The sequence below is a fragment of the Aethina tumida genome, chromosome 4 (genome assembly GCF_024364675.1).
Source record: "Aethina tumida isolate Nest 87 chromosome 4, icAetTumi1.1, whole genome shotgun sequence".
Classification (NCBI taxonomy): domain Eukaryota; kingdom Metazoa; phylum Arthropoda; class Insecta; order Coleoptera; family Nitidulidae; genus Aethina; species Aethina tumida.
In genome coordinates, this window is record NC_065438.1 from 13,068,665 (window position 1) to 13,088,950 (window position 20,286).

General features: G+C 31.2%; 1 protein-coding gene across 2 annotated transcripts in view; it reads right to left on the bottom strand.

Moving 5' to 3' along the window:
* Window positions 1-20,286, bottom strand: part of LOC109598477 (nuclear receptor coactivator 1) — a 334,843-nt gene that overhangs the window by 68,085 nt on the left and 246,472 nt on the right. The window contains exon 1 of one of the 2 annotated variants that reach the window (XM_049966949.1): window positions 3,346-4,005. The exons of the other annotated variant lie outside the window; for it this stretch is intronic. Within the exon in view, the coding sequence (XP_049822906.1) occupies window positions 3,346-3,428 (83 nt within the window). The 5' untranslated portion in view covers window positions 3,429-4,005. Of the gene's footprint in view, window positions 1-3,345; window positions 4,006-20,286 lie in introns of those variants that run through there. 2 annotated transcript variants of the gene reach the window in all.

Here is a 20,286-nt window from a genome sequence, read left to right on the forward strand (position 1 = left end):
AAGTAAATACTCCTGGTTTAAATAAAATATTTGCTAGCTACATTAATATGTTGGGCGTAAAGGGCGTACAGATTATTTTTTTGTTTTTGTATCCAACAATGAAGACTTGGTTAAAATGACCCAGCTGAAATAAAAATTATTTAATATAATTTATATTATTCATAATCGAATAAATCACTTCTTCTACTTCGTAATTTTGGTTGGTAGTTATTACTTCCTCTTGGATCATAAAGAAACTTTCTATCAAGTGCTAAAATTATGATGATGAACAAGTCAAATACTTACTAGTAATTTTAGACATTTCACCAGAAATATCTTGACAAGTACAAAATCTAGACAAAAATCAAGAGAAGTCTCTAGAATTGTTCCCATCAAGAGATAATTATCAAAGATGTAAAAAAAGTAAATTACTCTTAGGTTAAAACATTTATTACCTACATTGGATGGGTTTTCTATTGAGTACTTTTAGTAAGTAATATTAGATGTAACAGATTTTCAGATTCTTTTTTTGTTTTTGTATTCATCAATGAAGACTTCGTTAAAATGACTGAAAAGTCCCAGCTGAAGTAAACATTATTTAATATCAGTTATCTTCTTCATAATCGAATAAATCACTTCTTCTACTTCATAATTTTAATTAGTAGTTATTACTTCCTCTTGGATCATTAAGAAACTTTCTATCAAGTGCCAAAATTATGGTGATATTATTCTAAACAAGTCAAATACTAACTTGTAACTTTAGACATTTCGTCAGAAATATCCTGACAAGTACAAAATCTAGATAAGAATCAAGAGAAGTCTCTAGAATTGTTCCCAACAAGACATAATTATCAAAGATGTAAAAAAAGTAAATACTCTTAGGTTAAAACATTTATTACCTACATTGGATGGGTTTTCTATTGAGTAGTTTTAGTAATTAATATTAGATGTAAAAGACTTTCAGATTCTTTTTTTGTTTTTGTATTCATCAATGAAGACTTCGTTAAAATGACTGAAAAGTCCCAGCTGAAGTAAACATTATTTAATATCAGTTATCTTCTTCATAATCGAATAAATCACTTCTTCTACTTCATAATTTTAATTAGTAGTTATTACTTCCTCTTGGATCATTAAGAAACTTTCTATCAAGTGCCAAAATTATGGTGATATTATTCTAAACAAGTCAAATACTAACTTGTAACTTTAGACATTTCGTCAGAAATATCCTGACAAGTACAAAATCTAGATAAGAATCAAGAGAAATCTCTAGAATTGTTCCCAACAAGACATAATTATCAAAGATGTAAAAAAAGTAAATACTCTTAGGTTAAAACATTTATTACCTACATTGGATGGGTTTTCTATTGAGTAGTTTTAGTAATTAATATTAGATGTAAAAGACTTTCAGATTCTTTTTTTGTTTTTATATTCATCAATGAAGACTTCGTTAAAATGACTGAAAAGTCCCAGCTGAAGTAAAAATTATTTAATATCAGTTATCTTCTTCATAATCGAATAAATCACTTCTTCTACTTCATAATTTTAATTAGTAGTTATTACTTCCTCTTAGATCATTAAGAAACTTTCTATCTAAGTCCCAAAATTATGCTGATATTATTGTGAACAAGTCAAATACTAACTTGTAACTTTAGACATTTCGTCAGAAATATCCTGACAAGTACAAAATCTGGATAAGAATCAAGAGAAGTCTAGAATTGTTCCCAACAAGACATAATTATCAAAGATGTAAAAAAAGTAAATACTCTTAGGTTAAAACATTTATTACCTACATTGGATGGGTTTTCTATTGAGTATTTTTAGTAAGTAATATTAGATGTAAAAGACTTTTAGATTCTTTTTTTGTTTTTGTATTCATCAATGAAGACTTCGTTAAAATGACTGAAAAGTCCCAGCAGAAGTAAAAATTATTTAATATCAGTTATCTTCTTCATAATAGAATAAATCACTTCTTTTACTTCATAATTTTAATTAGTAGTTAGTACTTCCTCTTGGATCATTAAGAAACTTTCTATCAAGTGCCAAAATTATGGTGATATTATTGTGAACAAGTCAAATACTAACTTGTAACTTTAGACATTTCACCAGAAATATCCTGACAAGTACAAAATCTAGACAAGAATCAAGAGAAGTCTTTAGAATTGTTTTCTCGAAAAGGTAATTACCATTTATTATTATATACATTAGACGAATTTTCTATTGAGTAGTTTTAGTAAGTAGTTTTGGAAGTAAAAGGCATACAGATTGTTTTTTTTGTTTCTGTATTTATTAATTAAGACTTCGTTAAAATATCTCAATGTCCCAACTAAAGTAAAGATTATTTAATATCGGTTATTTTCTAAATAATCGAATAAATCTCTTCTACTTCATAATTTTAATTGGTAGTTATTACTTCCTCCTGCATCATTAAGAAGAAACTTTCTACCAAGTTCCAAAAGTATGATGATATGATTGTAAACAAGTCAAACACTAAGTTGTAACTTTAGACATTTCACTATAAATATCTTGACAAACACAAAATTCTAGACAAGAATCATCAGAAGTCTCTGGAATTGTTTCCACCAAGAGGTAATTACCAAAGATGTTTAATGAGTTAAAATATTTATTGCCTACATTGGATGGGTTTTCTATTGAGTAATTTTAGACTTAAAAGGCGTTTAGATTATTTTTTTGTTTTTGTATTCATCAATTAAGACTTCCTTAAAATGACTCAAGCTCAATGTCCCAACTGAAGTAAAATTATTTAATATCAATTATCTTTATAATTGAATAAATCACTTTTTCATCTTGATAAGTTATTACTTCCTCTTGGATGACTGAGTAACTTTTGCTAAAAAATTAAAGTATGACGAAAATTTTTACATCAATTGTTTTCTTTGGCTCTCTCAAAGGAAAGAGTGGCACGCCACTGCTGGCACGGTTCGTTATCAAAACGCGTTAATTGCCGATCCAGTGGTCGAACGCGTATTGCAGCCTTTCGCCGTTCAGTTCTTTCCGACTGCGTACAATGACGACAAACTACTCCGATGGAATACTAAAGATAAACGAAGGTCGCGTACGAGCAAAAACAACGCAACGCCGCAGTGATTTTTCGTCGTCGAAGGAACGGAAAGCCGCAATTGGGAATGAGGCAGAGGCGACCCGCAATTCGAATTGCGTTGGAACCCGTTTTCGTCTAGCAACAAAAGAGACGAAGTGCAAGCCGAGGCTGGTCCAACGTCGCCTGGCACCGGTCCAAGACGCCGCGGCGAGAACTCCCCGAACGCCACCAAAGCACACGAAGCAACACCAAAAGCACGTCGCCTAGAACTACTGCTGAAAGGGGGTAATGGGGGAAGGTGCACCCACCGTGTATAGAAATCCGGTAAGAAGGTATTGTCGTCTTCATATGGCGGCGTCACATTCAGATACATAGCACTATGTTCCAACATTATCACAGAACATAAAACAGGTGAGTTAGAGAACAACAGCACTGACTAGAACAACAGTTGGCAGACTAGCGCCGTCAACAATACACCCAATCATTTCTTTTAATTTTTTACGTGTAGCTAATTTTGTTATCCTTACACTAGACGGGATTAGGAAAACCGAACCACTGACGTATATTTATTCCAAATTGGCACACTCAACACAACACTCGAACAGTCGGGTTTTCAACTTAAGATTCAACAGTAAAATCAGGTCCAGTTTCATTTTCCGCCAAAGAACTGTTTTGGTGAAACTCGTTTATCACTCGCCAAAGTACAACGCACCAACTTATATTAATTATACATCCAGAAGCACTGGGTTACTAACTAAGTCAGCGTGCGAAGAGTGGGAAACGATGGAGAAGCGTCGTCGGCGGCGGCGGCGGCGGCAATGCTGATGGCACACTCACTGGTCACACGGACGAAGAGGAACAGACAGAACCGACGACGGACGAGAGAGGCAGGAGCACTGAGAGCGGAGAGCGAGCGGCACTGTGTAGAATCAACGCGCGAGCACATACGAAGCGTTCGACGGCCGGCGACTCAATGGCAGTGCCTACGTAGCAAACTCCGTAGCTTGCCGTGGCGCGAGGTTCCCGAATGGGGTTAGTAGGTCGCCATGATGACGCAGTACAGACGCGAAAACACACGATCGGCCACTTGGTTCGCCTCTCGTGTGCCTCTGTCCGATGGATGTGTGTGTGTGTGTGTGTGTGCAAGGCTGTCCGAATCGAAAATACGCTTTTTTTGTCATTTGCACTGACCTTACTTGTGCTAGGTGGTTTTACATGATCGTGCCTGAATTTGGACAAATTCCGACTCCCGCCGCCTGCCGTTCTCGCCGGTCCTTCACTGCGTGTCACATATTTGGTTTATTATTTCTGGTTGCAACTTGTTCTGTTGGACGGCGAAGACATGTTTATCTAGTGCTAGGTGACGCTGGTTCGGATGCTTGGCCGAAGTTATCGTCGGCGAAAATACGTTGTTTTTGTGGATGTGGATTTGATTAAAAACTTGTTCGACGTGTTTGGTCTCAGAAAATTGCATTGGAACCATCTGATTTGCACTTTGTATCTGCGTTGTTATCAGCAATTGCCTTGCCGGTCTATCCGACTGGATTTTAGATGACGAGGTGGAGATTCAATTGACGAAATCACTCTTATTGGAATTCGGTTTTTTAAAAAATTCACATAAACAACCTATTACGTCATAACTATATTTTATTTAATTAGTAAATAGTATTTTCCGAGCTTTAACTTTAACAATTTAATGATTATGGGAAATAACTTACGTAGAAGTAAATAATTGACTGGAATTTTTTTTTTGTTTATAAATTTTGTGTGTTTAACGTATCGTCGTAAAAACGAAAGTTACTATCCAATTTTTTTAACTAACGACATTTTAAACGTTGCACTTTAATCGAGTTTTTTACGGTAGCACAGTTTGACTTTTGATTACCAAAATGAACGTCTGTGTTTGTTTTAGTAAACAATACCAACGAGTGTTTAAACTGTTTGGTAACAAAGTTTTTGATAAAAGCAACAATTTGTTGATTTTTTTACAATACTTCCTTCTATTGACGAAATACAAAAAATGTTACACATGAGTTTAGCAAATACTCACTGTTTATTTTTTTGGGTCATTTTTAATTCACCTCATTGTAATTTCACAGAGGATTCACAAATATATCATGTGATATACCTCGAAACATATGTCAATATTTAAATAAAAAATTGTTAAAATTATTGATATGTATCAAATGACCAACTTTAAAGGGATTTAACGACATTTTAATGATTGTTTTAATAAAATTAATAACACACTACTTAAATTTTCAAGATGATTCACAAATATATATCAAGTGATACACATCTTGATATTTGTAACAAAATAAATGTCAACATTAATGATATATATTGAATGAAATATAATGTTTCAAGTTAAAAAAATTACCAATTTTAAAAGTGTTCATGGAAATATTAATGATTATTTTAACAAATTAATAATAGAAATAAAATATTGCAAGTTAAAAAATTCACTTATACTAAAAACGTATCGTTTCAAGTGTCACTATATTTTTGATTTCATGTTTTTCTTTTATATAAAATATAAAGACTCATAAAACCCACTGCAATCAATTGAAGAATTTATTACAATAGACTCGATTCAACTCGTTAATTTAAAAAAATTGTATTGTTGAGAAATCTGATCTGTGGAATAACTACGCAGCTTGGCCTTCGATCCATTTGTACCGCTTGTGACAATGTAACAATAACGCACAATAAAAAACCCACTATGAACACATCCATAGATATCTATCGAAACGTTATTCGCCTTAAGAATCAAATCAAATCAAATTATAAGCCTCACGAAAGACGTGAAAAACGTTTAGAAATCCCGATCCGAATCAACTTCGCTCAACCACACACCAATTTACTAATCAAATACCGATTTGTACTTTCTTCCCGTTCCGTCGACGTATTATAATTTCGAACCGCCGAAACCCAAACGTAAATCGCAACAGAGAAAATGGACTGCCTCTAATCCGTCGAGCATCTGAGAGCGCATATTTTTCAGTTGCACGACACGACCAAGATTTACGGCCGTTTCCTTAGCTCGCACCACTCGCAACTCCCGTCTTATCTAATCCACCCGCCGCCTTCTAATGTATTACGGGACGGCATGCAACGCCGAACGTAGGTACCTACGTGGCGCAACTTTCGGCCGGGGCGGAACAATGGGACGTGTAAACTTTTCGGGGGGTGCGAGAGACGCCGGAGTTGGCGAACTTCTCCACCGCACACGTTCCGTGCGGATGTGTGCGAGGACGTCGCCGTCTCACCTGTGCGGGAAACGGAAGAGTTGATCGTGCGTAAGGCAATAATTTCGACGGTGACATAAGGCCAAGGCAGTCGATCGACATGCAGTAGGTAGTTAAATCGGTCGTGAATTACGGCGATGATGCGACACTCGTACCACAAGTCATCTGGCCAATGGTTCGGAATGGCATCGTTAAAACCGAGATGCAGATGCGATTGTTCATCTTTAAGTCGCGTCTTCGACAGCTGGAAGAGATGACGTCGTTTATTTTTACATGTGCACCGAGCCCACTTTTGCACTGTAACGAGACGCACTATTCACTAATATAGTTTCGGAAGAGACTCGCCGTTCTATGGGCGGCAGCTCTCGCGTGACCGTTCGTCGTAAATATCGTTTTTTCTTAAATAACGATGTGAATAATGCGTTGCTTTTAAACAGGAACGATATTATTAATAGAATGGATCGTATATCACTAATATGAGACATAGTGACATGTGCAGTTGTACCGAGACTGTTGCTAAGATTATGTGTGTGTGATATGCGAAGAATAACAGACTTTGAGACACACGATATCTTGTTTTACACTATGTGTGGCCAATTTTTGTACTTTCATCCTAAAGAAACTCATCATTAATCTCTAATCACAAGATGTCTTTGATAATATTAGGTTGTCAAGGAAGTTACTGCTCTTTCCTACCAAAAAAATATCAAAATTAGTGATATATTTAGAATGATCAATTTTAAAGGGGTTCATGAAGATATTAATGATTATTTTAACAAATTAATAATAGAAATAAAATATCTGTGGTCTATCTTAAAATTACAATTAAGTCAATTATGTGTATTTACCGTTTATTTTGGTATAAATATCAAGATGATGATATCTGTGAACCATCTTAAAATAACAATTAAATCAATTACAAAGTGGAATTTTTTAACTTGGAACATTTTATTTCTATTATTAAATTATTAAAATAATCATTAATATCTCCATGAACCCCTTTAAAATTGATCATTCGAAAAGTATCACTAACTTGATATTTATTTTCATTTAAATATCAAATCACATGATCTATATCTATGAACCAACTTGGAATTACAGCTAATTCATTTACAAGTGAAGTAATTTTTATATAAGTCATTAATTTTGACTTTTATTTTGGTCTGAATATCAATATGTATATCATATGATACATATCTGTGAACCATCCTTAAATTACAATTAAATCAAATACAAACTGTTTTTTTTAATTAGAAACATTTTATTTCTATTATTAATTTGTTAAAATAATCATTAATATCTCCATGAATCCCTTTTAAAATTGATCATTCAAAAATATCACTAACTATGATATTTATTTCCATTTAAATATCAAAATATACATCACATATATATATATATATATATATATATATATATATATATATATATATATATATATATATATATATATATATATATATACCTTAAATTACAACTAAATTAATTAATATCTCTTGATTAAATATAGACTTACAAAAAATTTATTCGTTTGAATTTAATGTAAGAAAGCCACATCCGGCCCTCCCAATAGATTTTTACTGGAGATCATTTTGATTTTTAAACCATTTCTCGTAGAAGTTGTCGAAATGTTTGAAAAAGTGATAATCAGTTGGAGAAAGGTCTGGTGAGTATGGCGGAAGAGGCAGACTTTCGTATCTCAGTTCCTTTAGCTTCAGCAGTGTCAATTGTGTGACGTGTGGAGGAGGATTGTTATAAAAAAGAATTTGGCCCTTTTTGTTGATCAACGCGTAGCACAATGGCTTATTTTCTGATGCATTTCGTTGAATTCCAACGATCAATTAACAGTGTTTGTTTTTGGACTTTTCAATTTGTGTTAGGTTGTTGGAAATTGTAGTTTACGTTTCGTCTAATTCAGGAACAAGTTCTCGAACAGTGGGACGTGGATTAGTATCAACTAAGGCCCTTAACATCAGATAACTGACTCTTGTGCTCATCATCAAAGCCTAAATAAATGGCCAAATGATTTGAAATAAAAACGAGTTTACACGTTTAGATGGAGTGAAACACGTGCTTTAAAACTCGATATAACCTCACATTAATATAATAAAAATTTGCCCGAATATTCATCACACATCACACGACATCCTAATGAGAATAACACCTATGACCAATTTTTCATCAAGCCTAAAATCTACAATTGGCATCGTGCCACGTTGTTATTTCAGTTGGGTTAGGAAGTGGGACAAAAGCATCACAATCGAAAAATTCGTCGGATGTAAATAATAACATCAAATTTCCCCCGAAAAATAATCATTTAAAGCACTTCAACATCACGTCAACTCAACAAGGCGAAGTAATGGGCAGGAGAAAGACTGATGTTGACGTTATATCGGCAAACCAATTTAACGTGGCTGCATCGATTGATGTGTTATTTTTCAATACCAGAGGAGAGTAATAAAAGAGGCGAGTTAATTACTTTTTTTTGCGCCCAATCGATTGTCGGGACGGGAACGTCGAAGGTACCAAGTGAAAATTTAAATGCGACGAGCACGTGGCTGGCCAACAGGGTTACCGAAAATAATTACAATGTTAGTGTGTCAATGTCGGCACCGACGAATTAATCGGTTTGATTCGCGTTTTCTAGTCCGATGTGTAACATTGACTGGCGATTGGTCGCAAAAAAAAAATCGGCGAAAATCTCTTTAATTGACACGATGGAAACACACATACAAACACACATGGTCGTTTACGCGAAGTGAGCGTAACTTTCCTCAAAATTGAGCAATCGAATCGTAGATGGGCTCAATGTCGTTAACCAAAAAAATAAATGCTGAGGTAATTAGAAATTCCACGTGTAATTATGTCTAGGTTTTCAAACGCGAAAGGGGAATTTCCAAATCTCCCGCGGGCCCCGATGTTTCTTCTTGCACGCCTCGCATGGGATCCGTCGGCGACCGGGAATGCGCCCACACCGTCGGTGCGTCGTCGTGTGCGTCGTCAATTGAACATTGTCCAATGTAGTAAATTAGATGTGAACAAAAAACAAAAAAGGCGGCGGCGTAGGGGCCGGGCCAGGCGAACGAAAACGAAAGTCGCTTGATACGGTGGCACTTGCACCACACACACACACGCATTTGGCAATGATTTTGAAACGGACGCCACTCTCTCTAATTTTAATGAAGCCTGCAAATTGCCCGGCCATCGCTTCGAGCTGATGACTCTCGGAAATTGTGTGTCGTTGGTGACAGGAAATTGGATAATGCCGTCGCTATAGTCGAAGACTCATCGACGACTTTGTTCAGTTATGTATACTGGTCTTGAGATTTATTATTTTAGTGTATATGGATGTTGTGTCAATAAACACGAGGTTGATAATGTGGGATGTCGTCTCTTCCTTTAAAGACGACGAATTGATACTTTAGACTAGAATGGAATAATAACATAGGTTCCTTAATAAGCAATTTTAGAAATTGGAAGAAAATACTTGTTCCTTATTATACTACTTAACAAATATGTTGTGGCAGGCCTTCTGGGGTATTTAAAGCATCTCAATTACGAAATTAACGTTTTCACCTCATCTAGATGCTGTGTGAATAAAATTAATAATGTAAAACAATATATAAAATATCTTTTCCAATATACAAAATTACTCAGCTTTAATATTCTTTAAGCTAAGCTTTGCCTATTTTAGGTTTAGGATATTCTTCCACTTTCATTTTTTCAAGTTTGACATCCAATGACGAAAAACATAGAGTATATTTTTAAAAATATTTTTGTTAAACAATTATGTCAAAACACGTTTACTTTTCACTTCAATTTAGGCAGTAGTTGAACTAAGTGAGTGGCAAATGGCGAAAACATTCAATATTACTAAATTCCGGTGTTGATAGACAAAATTATCAGAAGCCTCTCCTCCCTCAAAGAGATGTTAAAATGTAACTATCCTATTGAGGACTTTTTGGTAGTACTGTATGGTAGATTTTTTTATTAAATAATTTATAATTATTAATTTTTATTAAATAATTAGTAGAGGTGGAAATAATAGTTCAAATGTTTTTTTTAATTAAGCAATATGTGGACTCTGTGAAGGAAAAAGCTCTTGAACGTCTGTTTATTAAAAATGAAAGAAAGAATTGAATTGTTATTATTTTATTATTATATACACTGGTTTGTTAACACTATTTCAACCATATCTATATATCAATATCATAAAATATAGATTTTTTTACTGCATTTTCATATATCTTCATTATTCTTAACACTATGTGTCTCCTGCTCTCATATTTTTCTTTGAATTCAATGTTCTCTCGAACAACCAATCTTTCTCGAAAATTAGCTTCTACTAGTTCATCAAAGAGCATTTTCATTTCTAATCTAAAATCGATCTCCGTATCTTCTAAATCCAACTCCCATTCTTCCATTTTTTTATAATTGTCCATAAGTTGAGTCAGTGCAATATAAATTCTTTTCATAAAAGTTTGATTCTTTCTGAATTGTACTTTCGTCGAAATGTAATCGTGAATTTCTGTCTGCAGCGACAGAAATTCAGATAAAAACATTCTTACTGAAGACATCTTAATTGGTATTGGTGAGAGATAATAATGATTTTACTTCTGTTCTTCCCTCCTTATAAGAGATGTAAAATTATACCTGTTATTGTTATATTTATTTATATTAACAGGTATAATTTTTAGATAATTTCTATTTAGATTTTTAATATTAATAGTGCATACCTGTGCACCTGTGAGTTGAAAATATTTCAAATTAAGTTAAATTTTTTATATTTTATAAAAATTTTGTTACCTATTTATATTTTTAGAAAAACAATATTTTTTAAAAAAATTGTATCCTTAAATAAATTCCAAATTAAAGTGTAATGTCATTAATAAATATATCATATTTACTAATATTTCTAAAACCACAATATTTTTTAAGATTTTTTATCCTTAAATAAATTCCAAATTAAAATGTAAAGCCATTAACAGAAATATTATATTTAATAATTTTTTTAAAACCACAATATTTCCCTACTTTATTCTCAATTAATTTTATAATAAGCCCAATTTGATTTTTTATAAAAAAATAAAATCCTAAATATATGTGATTAATAGAAAACGTTAAGTAATATTTGTAACAAGTAAATAAATATTCTATACTTTTTTCCACCACTGTATAATGGAGGTACCAACATTTTTTTGAGACAAACGAGAGGATTATTCTTCATGTTAGTTTATCCTGAAATAAATTGATTCCTTTGAGGTCACTCTTTTATTTTGTAATAACTACTGTTCCAAAGACACAGTACAGAAACAGCAGTACTTAGTAAATTCACCTTGAAGTCCTAGTAACAGTAACTATTTTTGCTCAAAAATACATATTTAATGAAACATTTCTATTATTCATAATTGGAAATACGCAGATATAATCTGCTATTATTTAACTACCAACATACTTATGTAATTTCGTTTTTGTTGTAAGAGTGTAGGTGTTAATCTTTCATTAGAACCTTGCGTATGTCAAAGCTGTATCTAATTTGTGATCATTATGTTACAGATAACAAACATTTCTCCTCGCCAACTTCTGTTTACGATTGGAATGAAGATGTGTTATAAATCTTTTTTATACAGGGCCTCATTTGGAACCATGATTAATAAATAACAGGAACTCCTTCCCCAAATTAGTGGGTTAGGAAATAACTACACGTTAAATGAAAAGTAGTTTACGATAAGAAAATGGAAATATGTAAATAACAACAATATATTAAAACAAGGCGACGTGTTTTCCTTGTTTCACACATAAATTATTCGTCAGGTTTTCAGTTATCATATAAATCCATGACTCGATCAAATTCAAATCAGCTTGGCACGAAAACACGACAATAATTCAAGAAACGTTGTTTTGCTTATCGTCGAAAGTCAATATTTGTGTAATTACTGATGCAACCGCATGCGGGCAACGTTGTATGGTACCCCGACGTAACCCGTTGTCAAACCAAACAATAGCTTCCCGGTGCGGAAGCCAAACAAACGTCAACCAATCGGCCGCCAAAAATTTCGGAACCGTTCCAGAAACCCAACCGAGCTCTCTCGACGAACTGAACCGTTTTTTTAAACAAAAAACAGAATAAACGAAAAGGAAACTGGCAGAAACCGCATACGAGATAAGGATAAAGCGAATCCCCGACCTCAACATCAGCAAGGCGATCGGACAACGTCGAGTTGAGTGGCACCGGGTCGTCAGCCAACCACGCGGAGTCACGCTGACCGCTAAGTCAAGTCGCGTTGTTGCCTCGTCTACGGCACGGTCACATGCCACTTATGTCACTGGAACGCACCGTTGCCTAGTCGAATCACACTGACCAACATCGCCGCGGCCCGACCAGATATGTCTCTCTTTCCGTTGCTTATCTCTCGCCCAATGCCACGACTCTTTTTCGCCACGGCGGTGCGCTATCTCTGGCCGACCTTTTTCGAGATCTGTGCGTTTTTTGACGGGTTTGGAGGATCGTGGATGGGCTGTAGGTGATGGACGTATGCATTATTTATGAGTCACAGAAAACACGGGATCAGATAGACGACAAAGCGTTTCGAAACTAGGAATTTGGTCAAATTCAAGGTTTTGATTTAGTGAATCAGAGTATGTTGATTTATTGTTTACGCATATTTTATGAGGATACATAGTATTTTACATATTTTATATAGTGTGACGATAGAAAACTATTTGATGATAACAGTAACATTGATTTGTTATTTTGTTTGAATTAAAAGTTGTGATGAAAGTAACTAAGTAACTAATATCGACTTTCTTTTAATAGATGATAACATAGATCTTTGAAATTGATTAAAATATTTATGTACAAAAATAAATACATATATTTATTAAAATAATATATTTAATTTTTATTATAATAGCATAAATAATTTTTGACAATTTTTTATTTTTACCTTTAAATATTATATATTTTTAACTGTTTAGTATTCTTTGACAAATTCAGTCTCCTTTCAAAAGACACTATTATTTTATACTATTTTAAGTATATTTTATATTTCACATAATTTACATGAAAAACGTAATAATAATTTTTTACATTTTATTTGGTTTAAAGGTGATGAAAGCAATTTAGATTTCTTAGATAGATTCTTAGATCATCATTTAATTAAATATTAAATTTAAATTGATAAAAATTAATAATTATCTATAAATATGATATTTTTTCATTTTGTTGAATAAAATATTGTTATTTTAAGTATATTTTATAATTTATCCCTTTTCACATATTTTCCATATTCAGTTAGAAAAGTAGCAATGATTTTTTAGATAAAATTTTATCTAATTTAAATGTACTGTAACTAAGCTGCCGAGTTAATATTTTTTCACCTCTAAATAATTTTTTTTAACATTTATTAGATAATATTTTAAGTAAGATAGAATTATAAAATTGATAAAAATTATGAAATATATCTCTAAAAATGATATTTTTATATTCTTTAATCAAATAAATAATTTGTACTCATTTAAACATGTCTTTTATTAATGTAACCTTTAAAAATGACAAGTTTTATAATTAATTGTTTTTGGTAAATTCAATTTACTTTCAATAGATACCATTAATTATTTTATATTATTTCCTATTTCACATATTTTACACATTGAATTAGCAAAACAATCATTTGGGGATAACAGTAGCAATGAGTTTTTATATCAAAGTTATTTTAAAAGTAGTGATGAAAGTAAATAAGATGACAAAACTACGATTTCTTCTCCTCTAAATAATTTAAAATAGATTATCCTTTATTAGATAATAATTTAAGCAAGGAAGAACCATAAAATTAATAGAAATCAATTAATAACATGTCTAACAATGATGTTTTTATTTATTTACATTTAAAAAAGTTTTATAATTAATTATTTTTGATACATTCTGTGTCTTTTTAATAGTAATAGCAAAACAACCATTTAAGGGTAATAGTAGAAATCACTTTTTAACTTTTTTAGTAGTTATTTTATCCGATTTAAAAGTAATGATGAAAGTAATTAAGATCATGAAACAAAGATTTCTTCACCTATAAATATTTTAAAATAGATTATTCTTTAATAAATAACAATTTAAATATGGAAGAACCATAAAATTAATAGAAATCAATTAATAACATGTCTAACAATGATGTTTTTATTTATTTACATTTAAAAAAGTTTTATAATTAATTATTTTTGATACATTCTGTGTCTTTTTAATAGTAATAGCAAAACAACCATTTAAGGGTAATAGTAGAAATCACTTTTTAACTTTTTTAGTAGTTATTTTATCCGATTTAAAAGTAATGATGAAAGTAATTAAGATCATGAAACAAAGATTTCTTCACCTATAAATATTTTAAAATAGATTATTCTTTAATAAATAACAATTTAAATATGGAAGAACAATAAAATTAATAGAAATCAATTAATAACATGTCTAACAATGATGTTTTTATTTATTTACATTCAAAAAAGTTTTATAATTAATTATTTTTGATACATTCTGTGTCTTTTTAATAGTAATAACAAAACAACCATTTAAGGGTAATAGTAGAAATCACTTTTTAACTTTTTTAGTAGTTATTTTATCCGATTTAAAAGTAATGATGAAAGTAACTAACATGATGAAACAAAGATTTCTTCACCTATAAATATTTTAAAATAGATTATCCTTTAATAGATAACTTTTTTAGTTATTTCATCTGTTTTAAAAGTAATAATGAAAGTAACTAAGATGATGAAACAAAAATTTTTTCACCTCTAAGTATTTTAAAATAACTTATCTTTTAAAAAATAATAATTTAAGTAAGGAAAAACCATAAAATTGATAAAAATTATAATAAATTAAATAAGATAAATGATTTTTACTCATTTTAAAATGTCTTTTATTAATATCACCTTTAAAAGTGACATATTTTATAATCCCTTCATAAATTAGGATGAGACTATTTCATTCACATATTTTACAACTTCAGTTACAGAAACAACTAATTTTTTACATCAAAGTATCAAAATTGAAGGTAATTAGAAAAGATAGAAAGTAACTAAAATATTTTCACATCTAAATGATTGAAAGTGTTCTTAGAAAATAATTGATTTCCATGAGGAAAAAATGCCGTTAAGCACGAGGAAAATTTTAATTTCAAAGTTCGCAATGAAACAATTAAATTTTCGTTATCAGAATCCCGTTTAATTATCATAACCATAAATCCCGCACACCAAACACGTTTCACGTATCGATTTTTACGACCGTTTTACATATGTATACAATTGCACACGAAACATGTGTTGCGTTCCATTCCACAGGTAATGGGGCATTGTTGCAACCCAATTATTTTCGTTGGGTAGGGGGCCATAAAAGTTGGGGGCTCGCGGCAGATGCCGGCGCCGGCGGAGTGATTTACCCATACGCACGTATGGTACCGTGGTTCAGGTGCCATCACAGATTCTATTCCTAACAGGATACAGGTGCGACGTTTTGTTGCGGCCGGCGCAAGTGTCATGCGTCTTCCTGATGGCTTATCGACTGATTTAATTCTTGTTTGTATGTTAATCGCGAGGGGATGAAAGGCTCATTGTCAAATCGACCGTGATTTATTGTTGTTAACATGGTGGCAAAGTTTTGTGAACGTTCGACTGTTTATTGTTTCGTGCGCCGTAAATTCTATACGGTTTCAATCAAACAATGCATCTTTCACGCAAATCTACCATCATTTTGAATTTGTAATACCTCCCTATAAATATGGAAATAGTTTTGTTATTGTTTGGACTATTGACTGCATAATGTATTACAATAAAAACAGAATTTTAATGCGAGCTAATAAAATTTGCATTAATAATCGCCATTATGCTGTTCCGTACAATCAATTATTGTCATATAAACTCGACAATTTATTAAGAGAAAAATGAGGATAAACCTACCAAGTAAAACGGCAACAACGGATGGCATAAAACAACTCGGTTTATTGCTGCTTTGTCGACGTCCGCCAAAATTATTTAAGTCTTTATTACGCACTATTCAATATTTTAGTTGAATTTAATTAGCATAACGTATTCGGCAAGTCCAATAAAAAATGTGCGTTGAATTTTAATCACGTTCATATATTAGATCATACACAATTTTGAGCATCGATGCATATTATTATAATAATTTAATACTAATACATCGATTATAACAGTAATTATTGTCCTGAGGTTGAAAACTAATACGCTGTTCCAAGAAATAAGATACCACCTATAATTTTGTAAATATATAAGGAAATTTTTTACTAATGCAGGATAATACAGGACCACATACAGCCCATATTGTGTGAAATTATCTTGCTGACGTTGGAATCAATGCTATAGACTGGCTAGCTCACAAACCAGACCTTAATCCAATAGAACATATCTGGGATATTCTTGGGAGACGATGAAGGACCATCCTAATCGTCCTAACTATGAATATAAAGTGCCTTTGAAATTTGAAAGAATTAAAACCAAAATGAAATTCGAATCCAGATTTTGAGTATGAACGGTGGATATGAACCTGTCTTATAATTTTATTTGACTTTAGTTTTATAAAATGTGATCTATTATATTTATGTTAAAAATGAATGAAAGAATTGATATTTTGTATATTTTTCCTCGTCTCTTCCTTTAAAGAGGAAGAGAAATTGGAAGAAAATACTTGTTCCTCTCAATAGTAAAATTATCAGAAGCCTCTCCCTCAAAGACCCTCCCAAAAAATCAAGACAAATCACAAAATGTTAATACATATAGATGAACATTAAATTGATTGAATTAGAGGTAGATAGTTCCAATGTTTTTTAATGAAGCAATATGGATGGAAGGATGTCATCAAAGTCTCTCTTGCTCTTGAACGTCTGCTTATTAAAAATGAAAGAAAGAATTGATATTTTGTTCAATTTTTTATTATTGTATATAGTGGTTTATAATACTATTTCAACAATATTCATATATCTATATCATAATACATAGATTTTTTTACAGCATTTTCATATATCTTCATTATTTTTAAAACAATGTATCTCCTGGTCTCAAATTTTTCTTTGAACTGAAGGTTCTCTCGAACAACCAATCTTTCTCGAAAATTAACTTCTATTAGTTCATCAAAGAGCATTTTCATTTCTTCTCTAAAATCGATCTCCGTATCTATTAAATCCAACTCCCATTCTTCCATTTTTTTATAATTGTCCATAAGTTGAGTCAGTGCAATATAAATTCTTTTCATAAAAGTTTGATTCTTTCTGAATTGTACTTTCGTCGAAATATAATCGTGGATTTCTTTCTGCAGCGACAGAAACTCAGATAAAAACATTCTTACTGAAGACATCTTGATTGGTATTGGTGAGAGATAATAATGATTTGACTTGTGTTCTTTCTTCCTTATAAGAGTTGTAAAATTATACCTGTTATGTTATCAATGTGTTGAAATAAGTGAATTTATATTAACAGGTATAAATATTTACTAATTTTTCTAAAACCACAATATTTACCTAGTTTATTCTCGATTAATTTTATGATAAGACCAAATTAATTTTTTAAAAAATAATAATAAAAACCTGTGAATATAATGAGCCTTGTGATTAATGCTCTTGAAGTAAATTAGATTTGTTCAGATTTGCAACAGATAACATCAAGTTTTATTAATTTTTAATTTCCTTTAGAAAACAATATTTTTAAAGTTTTTTTTGTGACAATTATAAATAAAAACCTATTTTTAAATAAATAGTGTATAAGTTTACTTTTTCTATTTTCAGAAAATTATAATAATAATCAATTTCTATGGTGTGGTGCGTTAATTTATTGGAACGGAGTGGTTAAATAGCCAAAATCCATGGATGCCCCGCAGCAATGTCGGTTGGCGTCAGGTGAAGCCCTTTTCGCATAGGAAACAATGGTAATCTTGTTGCGAAATTCAGGTCAATCAATTTTAGCTGGTCGTAACTATGCTTTTAAGCAAATACCGATAATTGCTAGCCAGTGGAAACTTGTTTAATTCTATTGTGACAAGATTTGAAACACTGTAACTGAATTTTACATTCGTGCGAGCCAATTTATTAAATTTTACGATGAGAAGTTAATATCGTCGGATGAAAGGAGCGTGTAATAATTCATAATGTAAAAAAGATCTGAACTGCAATTGAGTTGATTAAATCGCAACAACGGCTGATTAAATGGTTAAAAAAGGAACGAAGACTTTAAAATTTCTTGTTAATTAATTATCAATTTAATTCAATTTACGGGAAAAATTGTGCAATGAAAACACTAAAGTGCTTTGGGTAAAATTTACATCAATATAACATTAACGGAATCACATAATATTCGTGATATTATTCAATGATTACTACTCCTATTAGTATTTCCAGTTAATTATTATTATTACAAAAATGATTGGATTACCTTCTAATTAAAAAAATACGTTTAATTACGACTCAGGTAATTTATTAAATTACAGAGGTTCCCAATTTTATTGACGGAAAGGGCATAATATAAAACCGTTACAAGAACGAATGTTTATTTAATTATATGTGAAGTTATTCTTTAATTTCCTGTTTCAATAATAAGATTATTATTGTAATTATTTATTTTAATTCGAACTTTGATAATTCAAAGCTTCGACAATTTGCATTATACCATTCAAGAGATAATATAAAATAGCCCAAATTCTTTCAAAAACTCTTTAAAAGAATGTTGAAAGTCAACAAAACATTAAAATTATATCATATTATTCTCTTTAAAGTCTGTTGTAGAAGAAATTGATAAACTATAAGTGCTAACTCAAAAAAAACCTTTTTCGAACATAGGTAAGTTGAATATCTTGAAACAAAATATTTAGCATTATATTTGAAAAGTCAAATTCTTGGAAGGAATCTCTAATTGAAGTCACAATGTAAAATACTTAAAAGAAAATATTTGAAAGAACGTTTAAAATCAACAAGAATATCTAAAGTTTGATGTAGGAAAAATATATAAAATATTGACCCTACATCAAAGAAAACTCTTTCATTTGATATTAAATGTATTGATTTCTGTTCAGTCAAATTGAGTTACGAAGATTTTTCAACGTTAACAGCTTAAAACTACTTTATTTTAAGAAGATCATAAAAATATGGAAAAGGATATCAATACCAAATGTTTTATGCTCCTTTAATTGACATTTATAGAGAATCATTAGTTTTTCTGACCTTATTTAGACAATCTTAGAAACTTAAAAAGTTTCTTTTAAAGATCTCTTTTATTAATAATATGTTTTTTATACAAATTCAATTTATAGTTTCTCAGGTTTGGCCGTAGATCTGACATTCACACCTGTTAGCCAAAAAGTCCTAGTTTGAGTTTTTGAACAGTCACTGTATTTGTAATCAAACTTTTGTCACAAACTAAGGAAAGCATTAAATTGTTTCATATTTATTTAAAATAAGTAAATAAATTCCATCGTACAAAAACTTTTACTAGCACTAGTTATCATAAAAACCGATGGCCTAGTTCACAGTAAACCGATAATTATTTATAGGACACAGTGAGTAGTTTGGCAAATATTCGCAAATTATTTATAGTATTGTGTGTGATCCACAGGTAAAATAGGAACGAAAACAAAACCGGAGAACCTCCGACATTTTAGTTAGCATCATTAAAAATTTTTATTTACCAACCGACAGTGGTTATTTGTTTTAGGAAATTTTCGAATACTCCTATTTATGTCAAATCCCCAAAAAAAACATAAATATTTATACACATTCAATAAATCTAATCAGAAGCGTGGCCCATTTGAAAAAAATAACGGTTACTTGACATTTGACACTCATTGTGTGTTATTTATGTTAAACAGAAGAGAACTTGTTGATATGCATCCGGATAAATTATAAAACCGACTTTATCAGATAGTTTTGGTTGAAGATGAATTATTTTTTCTTTTTCTGAATTAATTTAATCCACAAAATTCCATTAAAGCCGTAGTAAAGTTTCGTTGCGGCT